The sequence below is a fragment of the Argopecten irradians genome, chromosome 11 (assembly GCF_041381155.1).
Source record: "Argopecten irradians isolate NY chromosome 11, Ai_NY, whole genome shotgun sequence".
Classification (NCBI taxonomy): Eukaryota; Metazoa; Mollusca; class Bivalvia; order Pectinida; family Pectinidae; genus Argopecten; species Argopecten irradians.
The window spans coordinates 7,767,290-7,779,334 of record NC_091144.1 but is presented as its reverse complement, the minus strand read 5'-3'; the positions used below and the strand labels follow the sequence as shown (position 1 = coordinate 7,779,334).

The 12,045-nt window shown below is 34.1% G+C and overlaps 1 protein-coding gene and 1 long non-coding RNA gene across 2 annotated transcripts in view; one reads left to right on the top strand and one right to left on the bottom strand.

Moving 5' to 3' along the window:
- The first annotated feature begins 855 nt into the window (after nt 1–855).
- On the top strand, nt 856–2,714 carry LOC138335766 (uncharacterized). Its single transcript, XR_011210324.1, has 2 exons — nt 856–915; nt 2,318–2,714. It is a non-coding gene; the product is annotated as an uncharacterized lncRNA (long non-coding RNA).
- Nucleotides 2,715–4,742: 2,028 nt separating this feature from the next.
- Nucleotides 4,743–12,045, bottom strand: part of LOC138334671 (alpha-1A adrenergic receptor-like) — a 67,395-nt gene continuing 60,092 nt past the window's right edge. Inside the window, exon 2 of the mRNA XM_069283332.1 lies at nt 4,743–5,985. Coding sequence (XP_069139433.1) covers nt 5,474–5,985 — 512 coding nt within the window. The 3' untranslated portion in view covers nt 4,743–5,473. The remainder of the gene's footprint in view (nt 5,986–12,045) is intronic.

Sequence of the window (12,045 nt, the reverse complement as noted above, 5' to 3'; positions counted from 1 at the left end):
TAGAAGACTGGATTTGAAAAGATTTATGTGGACATGTGTTTGAGGAATATTATAATTGGTAAGTTTATGAATTGCCAGAATAATACATTTACAGGAGGATACTTTTTCAAAATTTATTTTCATCAATCTGAACGGCTTGATGTGAACCACATCGGGAAACGCGACATTGTCAGTTGGACGATACCCTGCTTGGGACGGAGTTAAGACAGAGAAAGATGATTCTTTCTAGGGGTGGGTTAGACCTAATCTATAGTTCACACATTGTTTATTTCATTAATATGCTTGCATATTCTTTAATTGAGTCTTGTTTTGGACCTGTACCGTTCGACCCGATCCTACATACATATAAATATATCGTTCGAGTCGAACAGCTGTCATCTCCCTGATCACGACCGACGTCTGAAAGTCTTCGTTACAAGCAACAGATATTAAAGGGATCCTAAAGGGATCAGTCAATAACAATAAATATGGGCTAACAAATCATAGATGCTGCAATTGAGTTATTCTTGGCATTCTACACACCGACTACATCAGACGTTTGCGGACAGGTCACAATGACATCCACTACTAAGTTACATTGGAACCGAGTACTTACCTATAACACAACTTCCAATGCACACTTAGACTTTACAGTCCGTTTATATGATGATTCAGACTGTTACATATCAAATAAATTGTGGAACATTTTGTTGAACACATATAAATAAGCAATTAAAAAAGTAATGAAAATTACTACTAATGAACAGATGGCATTGTATCTCCACGTGACAGTCAGCTAATTCGCCTTTCTAATGACCAATGGGATTTGAACACATCTATTACTACACATATATATTGCTTCTCTTTCTACCCAAACCTCACCCTTGATAGCTTATTGCATACCAAAGACCTTCACCAGGACCCGCTGATACGACGGTAAGTCTGTTACAAAGGTTGTTTTTTTTTGTTAAACTTGTGTTTTGGAATAATATCGATACAATGAGTAAAATGATTGTCCCCGTACTATGCCTAGTTTTATTCATTGTCTCATTCTACATTTTTATATGACTCCATATATTGTATATATATTGATGATAAATGATTATTTTACTTTTAATCATGAACATTGACTATACTACTTGGGGCGAGTTGTCTTAACCAGTTTTTTCCCACTTATTTACATATTTGATGGTTACTTCCATGAAATCATATCGTACAACGCTTCGCATAATTTATTTGTTTACTTGAGTTTGCCCAGTTCCATTTTCGTTCTCAGACCCATATAGTTAGGACGTCCTTACATATACCGAGATCCCCACTGCGGGCGAGTTTACTCATAAGACGTTATGTCCATCTTTTATTTATAAACAAACAGACTGAAACCTTCTGTTTGATACACTTAGCGATGGAAACATTTAATACATAAAGTGTCTATTATGTACAAATGTTAATAATTTTAATTTAGAAATAATTTTAACTACACACCATTTTGAAATGTATTTCTAAAGATAAATTAAATAAGCCTTCGGCGATCGCAAAAACGTAATTATTGCGACTGACAGAAGTGATCATTCAGACAATATGCATAGATATTGCCCCTTTAGTTTATCTGTATATTATATATGTGTTCATTGTTTATGCTTTTGTGTTCGTCCGTGACCGTCCTTAACATGGAATTTTATTTGTTCTTCTGGTGTCTTGACAAAGGGGCAGATCGCCTCGAAATTTCGACAATCTTTTGACCATTATGTTAGAATTACTTCTTTGCCCTATATATCTATGATCATTCATAGTATTACGGACATGGGAGGTTAATAACACGTTATGATGAACAGCAATAATCGGTCAAGATATAAGCATATAACATTATACTTGTATGTTATTGGCACTTAAATGTGGTTTTAGTAAAAGATAAATATAAATTACATAATTAAGAAAAATGTTGAAAAATCGAGAAAAAAACTAATAAGATATCTTTGTGCCTTGTTTGGTATTGATTGACTGTGATTGTTAGAACAATTTTGCCTTACCAATTCGTTGGGATGGCACGGGAGATTTCAACCGGAGGGGTAAGAGGGTAAGAATTGAAATTGACAAAACGCAAGGCTTTTTCAAGAATTTGATCACGAGGGTTGAAATATCTGGACTTACCCCAAAGAGGATGACTGATTTTTTCTTTTACTCCACGCTCTAAGATCTCCTATACCCTAGGGCAAAATAAAAAAAAAGAATTTCACCTTTAAAACTGCGGATATCATTGTCTTGATGTTTTACAGATACTGAAAATGTTAAAAGTATGCTTAAAATAGGATATTATTTATTTGGTATTGTATTGCAGAAAAAAATGAGAGTCTACATCCTTGTTGCTATATTGGCAATTTGTGCTATGGCTGTTTTCGCCGATGAAGAAGAGGAAGACCTTGTAGAACTATCGGAGGAGAAACCACAAACACCAAAAAAAAAAGTATTAGGCTCCAGCAATGAAAACAATCCGATATACGAAGAAGATCTAGCAGAACTTAAAGAGGCTATTGGCGTTAATTTCAACGAGGTAGGATCTGCTGAAAGCGATTTTGATTCACAAGTAGAAGAATCAGAAGTTTTCGACGAGGAAGAGTTTACCCTCGGCCTTTGAAGAATACAGTACAGATAGATGAATCAGATGAAATATCGTCGAGATTTGTAATTACATGTTGAATGTATAATCAATCATGAAATAAAATCTAATAGCTTAATCAGAGTATTTTTTTGCATATGACAACGTTTCATTTAAGTACTTAATTAAAATAGGATTTTATGAATATAAAGGATCTTACATGAGTTGCTCTGTAATATGAAATGTAATAAATAAGTTTAATAAGTTTTGGATCTTTGGATGACGTACAAGTGTATGTATCAACACATCCCTGACCGAAATAGTCTGAACAATGGTATGATATCAGGTGCTTGTCAACAATCAAACAGACGCCGAAATTGTAGGACGTTAAAGGGACGGTCACGACATAGTTACTTTATTACATACTTAAAGGGACGCTCATGAGACAGTTACATTATTACATAATCAAATGGGCGGTTACGACACAGTTACATCATTATATACTCATAGGGACGATCACGACACAGTTACATTATTACAAAATAAAAATGGACGCTTACGACAAAGTTACATTATTACATAATTAAATGGACGCTTACGACACAGTTACATAATTAAAGGGACGCTTACGACACAGTTACATAATTAAAGGGACGGTTACGACACAGTTACATAATTAAAGGGACGGTCACGACATAGTTACACCGCTAAATCAAATAGTTGAATACTGTATTCTCCAAACAGATAGAAAAAGTAAATACATGCGTGGTTTCTGTTTCAAATATTTAAACAAAATGTGCTACGATAGACTTTTTCGATCTCGTGACAAAATTGGCTATTGCAGAATAACAAACAAAGCATTTTGTCTGAAAAAAATTAACAAATAAGTCACAAATATAACCTTTAGTATTTTGAACCAGTTTCAATCTGTTTTAAAAGGTCACTGCCATTTTCTCAATCCATAAAACAATAATGCGATTTTTTCAATGGTTGCTTATTACGTAAATGGAAGGGTTGATCCAGCAGGTGGCGCAGTGCGGAAATTTCGATGTTGACGTGAGATCTACCAAGGATATCATTGGCTAGCAAAGTTGATTCCAGATGCGATACTAATGGAAACTATTTTTTGAAACAACCATACTAAAAGATGTACCAAAATACAGCCTAATGAAGAATATGATCATTTGAATTCTAGTCGTCGTCTTCATCTTTGGATATCCGCTTTTTGTCTTTATCATCAAAACATAAAACACATGTAGCAAAACTCAGCGTTAATTATAATAATCATATGGCTGAAAAAAACATCTAGGCCGTTTTCGATTATACGGTTTGACTGGTTGGACCTAGTAGTTCGTTTATTAATGAAAGACCTGGTGATTGTATATTGTTTTCAGAGGAGCCTTGATAAAGCTAACACAGGCCTGTACCAAAAACTGCAGGTCCGTCAGGATTTATACAGTACTTGAAGTAATGACTTTAAACAACGATCGAACCGGTTGTTCCGAATAAATGAAAACGGCCCCAGCATTCCAATTGTTTTAAGTCTTGACACTTGACTAATTCTCCAAATCCCATATACATTGTACACTATCATTAAAAAGTTATAGACCTTTGTCGTGGTAAATAGGGATATCTTTTTTATTTAATCAAGACAATTTTATCATAAGCATGGGTGTCTTTTTTATAATATCATCGGGTTATTAAAATAATTTTGGTTGAAAAATTCCATAAAACAAGTTTTTTATTATTCGACTAGGAAATTAATAAAAATGCTTAAGCGACTATCGCCATAAACATATATGTATGTGTGTACATGCAGGATTTGTTAAATAAGTATAAATACTAAATCAGGTTATATTTGTAATGGGTTTTTTTATAAATTTATATTCTTTTCTACATATTTCATAGTAACTTCAAATTCATAATTCATAAAACATAATTAAATGCAAAAATACATTTTTTTTATTTAAGTCAAGTTTGCGGAGAATTGAAATTAGTTTGACTTTAAACATACAGTAAACTCAAAGATAACACATATTATCTAGGTCTAAAGAGCCATCTCCTTTCATTTAAATTCAAAAACATATTAGTGATGACTAAGATATCTAAAGCAAACTGAACAATTCATTTTTACGAATAATAACTCTATAAGAAAATATTAGTGTGTTTGAAGCTTGTATGTATGTCCAAAATCTTCCACTGGACATATTATACGATTTCCCATGTTCGCATTAAGAGTTCTACATTCAAAGTTCAATCTGGTGTGGAACTATCACAAAAAGATAACATGACTGATTTGCCATAACCCCTTATTTTAATTATCTCTTTTACTTAAAATAAAATGAGTAATGACTTTATATCTTTAAGTTGAAGATAAGACAAATAGGTGCGAACCTACCTCGAAAAGAGTTAACTTTCCATTAATATGACGCTGATAAGAAAATAAAAGAGAGAGAGAAAGAATTAAAGGAAAGTTTTATTTTCTGGTTATTTTGTCTGTGTAAGCCCGATTATACTGGTGCCCTGATCTTATTCTCCCAATGACAAAATACATGAAGGCAGACGTCCACAAGAGTTAGAAATCCTTATTTCAAATAAATCTTTTATTTCTTTTCGAAAGTATTGATTATAACATCATATTCCTATAAGATAACATTGGGATTTAAAAAAATAAAACTTGACGAAAGCAGTAACAAATATTGGTCAGCCCTTGAAGCAGCACCGCGGCAGCTATCGGGAGACTGTAAGCTTAGCGGCAGTGACCACGTATGGATTAAGTATACCTCGGGCAGTATTACACATCTAGCTTAGCAATTCATTTATCAAAAGATAACAATTTTTTTTCATCAACCATTTAATATCAAGTCATCGACCAGGAAAGTTTTTTATAATTAACTGTCATCGTAAATGCTGTAGGCATTCTTCTTTCAATGCTTCCATTTGATCGTCACTTAACGAAAGGTTCTCACTATCACAGCTTTCACAGATTGTTAGATGCTTCATGCTGGGTGACAATTTACCAATGTCATGTTCCTCTAAATACAGTTCCTTGGCGTAACAGTGGTGAGAGCCGTCTCGGCGTCCATTGTCCATGGTGGTGATATGGTTGAATACTGGTTTCGTAGAACGCCTGGCGAACTCCGATCTATATAAAACATTGGGTGATTTTTTCACTGAAAGTTGATTTGAAGAATTTAGATCCGATATCGATGTACTTCTAGACTTGGATTTGTAAAACAACCTGGGATTTCTATGCACTCTACACCTCAGAATACGGCGAAATGCCCTTTGGAACTCACGACTTGAGCAAGCGTATATAATGGGATTTATCATCGAATTACAATAGCCAAGCCAAAATATGATTTTAAAGAACAGCTCCGGGATGTGGCAGCTATCACCGCATAAGGCACCTAGGGAGGAAACAAAAGCAACATTAATAAACTGTGATAAGATCAACTTGGTAATCAATCCTGTTGCAATAGACAATAAACACAGTATCTTTACAATATAGGAAATAAGAAGCATTCACGATAACAAATGTGCGCTCGCATTTTGTATAACACAAGAAAGCAAAGTAGCATGAAGAAAATTTTATATTTAATGCGTGTTAAATAAGGACAATTTTAGTATTGTTTTTCTGTTGCTAATGCATAGGTCATTGCGGAGACAGCTTTATTATGTATTTTTAGATAGCATGGTATTATCTGCTGTGTTTATGTTCATTGATAGCGAAGAGGTAAGTGCTTTGTATAATGATATATTATCAAACTAGTCGTCGTATCGTGTCAACAACGAGTTCTGATTGTTTCCTTTAGATGTAGTAAGTTCAAATGTTCTAAACTTTCAGTACTGATGTCCTTAACAGTTTTTTCAGTAAATCCTATCACCGATTGTGATAGAAGCCATATGCCTAACACAACCTTCAACAAATAACACGATAAGGATCCACATAATTGTATCTATCAGCAGTTATATGGAGAAAGCGTGTCCTCCGGCTTCACATGCCCTTTCCATTTAGCTTACTAATTTTCCTATAATACATTGAAATGCGCTAAATTGTAAATGGTTGTCACAAACTCTATTGACGAAACTATATTTGGGATGTGTTTTAGGTATATGCACCTATACTTCATACTCCCCTGAGTCATTCAATACTCATTCAATAATACATAAGTAGCTGAAAGAGGACGACCGGAAGACAAACGTGATACAGCATTCAGACTGGGTAACGATATCCTTAATTGTATATCAAGTCCTTCAATCAAATACCCGTATTTCAAAGGTTGTGTCAGCATTTGCATATTATAGTGTGGTTGTTAGAAGTATTTCAAACAGATATAAATGTAGGTCGGTTTCCGTATATCGTTATAGTATTGACATGCAGCCAACCATTACATTGTCGTTTAATTCTTGAGGTGTACATATAATGTTTTATGTACGCTCAATGCGTACGAGTTCGGCCATAAACAACACTAGTTCTACATTTTTGGAAATAAAATGATATAGGTCAACGAATGCTTTATAGAAACACAACAAAACAAAAACTTATTAAGTGCAACATTTCTATATCCTTAATCATCTAATGAAATACCAACATATAGCATTGTATTAGTGCGGTGATTCTTCCTTTGATCATGATTTGTGATGGCGTAATATCACTTAGAGCTGGATAGAATCAATGCCAATTACGACATTTAAGCACGACATCTATAAATACGTATTTTAATAGTTGGCATAAAGTATGCTTGGATCCACGGAATACATGATTTTCCTTATCAAAGTAAATAGAAACCTTTTATGTATAATTATTTTCGAAAAGAATGCACACGAATGTTTACGCTATAACGGGATTTTATTCCATTAATACACTGCAATAAACATTATATTAAACGATGCCTGGAGAAATGAACGTGTGCAATCACCATTTTTCATGACATTTCGACACGATGTTGCATGTGAAGTGAATATATCCAGGCAATCTTCTGTGACGTATTGTTATCTATCCGACTTACATCAATTTATGGTGAGTGTATCCTCACTTTCAAAATAGTATATCAATACATTGTATATTAGGAGAATTATGCTAGAACTTCGTTGTTGCCCGATCCTTTAATATGACAGTTGTGTTTACATAAATCGGAAAGTTTTAAATCGAGGCAATTGTTATTAAATGCATGACATATATCTAACTGGCACATGTTTTTTGTTCTTCTTTTTTTTTCTTTTTTTTTATACAAAATTTATCTTAGGAATTGTTTGCTTGAACTACTTTTATCATGTTGACAATGATAAAGCTAATCATTTTTTTCATATGAAGAGATATGTTTTTAGTTCAAAGTGGAATGCAAAAAGTGGTATGTCTAGGAATTATACATATTCATATCAACAAAATAGGATATTTACTCTGCCACAATTTGCCATGGCTAAATTGCCTAAATAACATCACTGCTCAATCAATTTGTTATAGTTCAATCTTGCTTTTGTAACCTCGTGACATAAGGAACGACACTGTCTATAACGTCGGTTGTTACCATGTTGTAATAGTGTCATAATCTACAACATAAACGAGTCCCTGTTTCCTCTCATCTGATATGATAAGAATTAAAATAGGTTAATATGTTAACAATGTTATAGGCCTAAAGACAACTCAGAATAGACACTTCATACCACGACATGCGGTGAACGTCTTCATGGGATACATTGTCTGACGTATATCCACTACATATTCATGTGTTATTGCAATATCAAGTACGACCACCCATAATACAGATTCAGTGTTTCTGATGTGTTAAAATTTGAGTTTCGTGCTGTAACCAAACATGTCTATCACCAAAAAATACATAAAGGTGATGTTTCAAAGTATTCAGGTGTCTTGGAAAGAAAGATATTATTATTGCGCATTCAATTGAAAGTGTCTACTTTCGGAAATAGAACAATTTAGTAATATATCGTAGATATATCGCCTGTCACAGTTATGCTATTGTTACTGGGTAGAACGTTTATGACCTGGTCGCAACACACCAAGAAACTAAACAGATCATTATGTTCATATTTTAGAAACGCCAATTTTTTGCACAAAATGAACCATACATGCGATTATATCTCTCGATTAATAAACCTGTCCAAACGGTTTTATTTTGATCAAGGATACACAACATTTGTTTTGATATTATGAAACATAAATTCTTTTTGTGCGCATAAATGCAATTTGATATATTACCGATATGACAATGGGTCTTGCTCAATTTAACAGTATTGCTTTTAAAAACAGTAGCAGATTATATCAAATGCTTCCATTGATATTTTGTATCAGAACAAAGTTCATAAAATGACAGAAAATTTTCAGTCAATTGGCTTTGAAACGCTCCCATATGAAAACTAGAAAGTACATTAAAATATTAAAGAGATATCACTTGATGAGATCGATTGAAGTCTGGATTTTTATGAACATTCGAAAACCACTCTACTAAATTGTTGTAATCTACTGAATATTCCATCTGCCTTTTTGTCAAGATTGTGCATAACCTGTTACCTTTGGAAGTTATTAAAAACCTCCAAGGGAACGCAAAACTGTGTGAAGTACTCTCATGTAATGAGAACATTAATTTTCAATGTCACCATTGCTAATAATCAAATGCAATTACTTTTACAAAAAACCGCCGAGAGAGCGAGAATGTCTTTTGAACTGTTTTAGTTATATTTTATGGATAGATAATAATTTAATTGCTTCTCCAACGCTTAACCAAAACAGTATAATGTCTTCCCAAGTCACACCGTTGTTGTTCAATCATCGACCGTCGTAGTTTTCTAGGATTTTACGACCGTTGTTGAGATTGATATCCGACTTTACATCATGTTAACAAATATACACTCATAATCGCAGGTCTTTGCGCAGTTTACAATATCATATTCATATCTCTGTGTATGGTTGATTGGTTTATTTACGTACTATTAACAGCAAGGGTCATTGACGGCCAACCTTCCAAGCCTGCAATGTGTTTGAGTCCATGTCTGTATATTATAGAAGGCTTTGGTATGTTCGCGATGTGTCTCTTTGCGATAGTGCAAATTCTTGACCATTTTATAGTGCGTTCTTAATGAAGCAATTCGCCATAGACGACGCCGGACAGCACACCCACCTGGCCAGCTTACAGTCTGGGATGCATCTAACCAAAGTAGGCCTTCAGGCCCGGCACCATAAAACTTTTTTCAGACAAATTCTTTACTTAAGTCTATGTAAAATCATATGCTTGAGTGAAAAATCTGTCTGAGAAGAGTTTTATGGTGTCGGAACCTGAACATACATCACGATGGTAAATGGTGCACAGTTCTACAATGATAGATATGGGGTTATACTTTCCCATCATCAAACTCATCAAACGCCCACTACATTGGTGAAACAAATATAAAAAATTTCTTTAAAACAATAATAATATATGAAAAATGTATATTAATGGACTAAGAGGATGTATAACACGAACCAAATGGAAAATTTCCTGCGTAAACTATCTTAACAGTGAAGGTTCATTTCGCTATTTTGCCGCCTATCGCAGTGTGACTAGTAAATTATCAATTTTGTTTTACAAGACCGTTTTAAAAATTAAAATCTGTTTTGGAAAGGTAGTGGCACTTTAGATACCATATTCGGTTTATTCTCAGTACATACTTGTGCATGTGTGATTTATGTAAACGACTGTATTTAAATATTGAAATGGGGAATCAAAATCAAGACCTATTATTTTTTGGAGCAACAGCCATGCCTCAATGCAAATATGACCAAAACAAACTACATAATTGCACATCGTTTTACATTTGGAAAGGAATGCATTAATGCATTGGGTAAGTTCTGCCTTGGTGTATGTTTTGAATAAGCCTAGACATAATTTTAAAGGACATGGTTATTGGCGTAACAAAAAAAATGAACAGTAACAATTGATTCTGACAAAGACTATCGGAGCATGTTTATCATACAAATCAAGTGTATAACAAGGAAGCGTTAGAGATAAGACTTTGTGTGATTGTCTGTGGAGATAATGGCCGGACCTGCGGTCACTTCGTGATTCAGAGTTCAGAGAGTATATCTCACTATAATAACCGGTCGCCACCTAATATAGATGACTGGCCACAGGTCAGGCACCGTCAGCAATAATATGGTCATACTGACAGTACAATTAATGCTTACCGTAGTACAATGTCGTTACTATTGGCCCACGTCTGTCACATCAGAAGAAATAGAGCGTTCCAATGTTATAAAATAGTCCTTAGTCACTTAGATATAAGGATGCATTGTCCAGGTTAAGGTGCTAGAATTGAACCTACTGTCCCATTGTATGCTCGTAGAAGTCGCCTAAATTTAAGGCGCCCCTGTGAGAAAGGAGTCTGGATTCTATCACCATAGTCTGTGAATGTAGTAGTTTTTGTCCCTGATTAGTGGTCAGCATAAAAGAAGTGGGTCGACTGGTTTGCCCATTGTCAGAGTAATGTGAGCGGAGTAGTTGTCGGGTTTCGTGTTCCTCTATTACAAGAAGCAAAAACACACCGTAGCTTCTCAAATCACGCACCACGCACTTTAAACCGCAGTCCTAAAATTACCCTGACCGCTAATAGGACCTTAATATAATCAAACAAATAATCACTGTCTAATGTTTAATTTTAAGATCGGCAATAAATGCTAGAGTGTCAAATAAGATTGAAATACGTAGTGTCAAAAACATACATAACCGAAATATAAACAGTTTTGTGATTGAATCCTTAATTAAAATGAAACTTTGATTGGAATACCATGACCAAATTTCATATTGTATTAGATTAGATCAAACCGACAGAGTAACAACTCATTAAGGTGACGAACGCTTATTTTTCTAATAAAAATATTTTTATTGAAATTAATTATTTCACTCACACACAATGGATGAGCCATACGTCAAATGGGATCGAAATCAGACAGCACACAAGGTTTTTAGGAGGATTAAAAGAGTTTTCTGTAATTAGTAAATAGGTACAGCGACCCTGAGACCAATCTGATATATTGTCTGACGAAATGAACAAAAGGAGATCACTTCCATAGATTAGTATGCATCAAATGATCAATGATACAATATAATATGATATTTAAGTACATGTAACATTGAAAGCTTGGCAAAACAAGCTATATCTTCCCAGACATCGCTAAATACGCTAGCTGATATTTATTAATTTCGGACATTGTTTAATCAAAATTTAGAAATATTCTTTAACAACCATGTCAGATGATATTGGAAAACGGAATAAAAATAACGATAAATGACATATTATGCTCCGAAGGCCACTAAAGGTTCTTTTAACGTGCAAATTGAAATTTTAATCCCATTTTGTTTAAATGCCGTCATGACTCTCCATTTTAATAAGCGTATAGGTGGGCCATAGATCCGTACGCCATACAACGCTGCTGAGAAGTTAATTACCTTATAGTCTTATATAATATGCTCAAA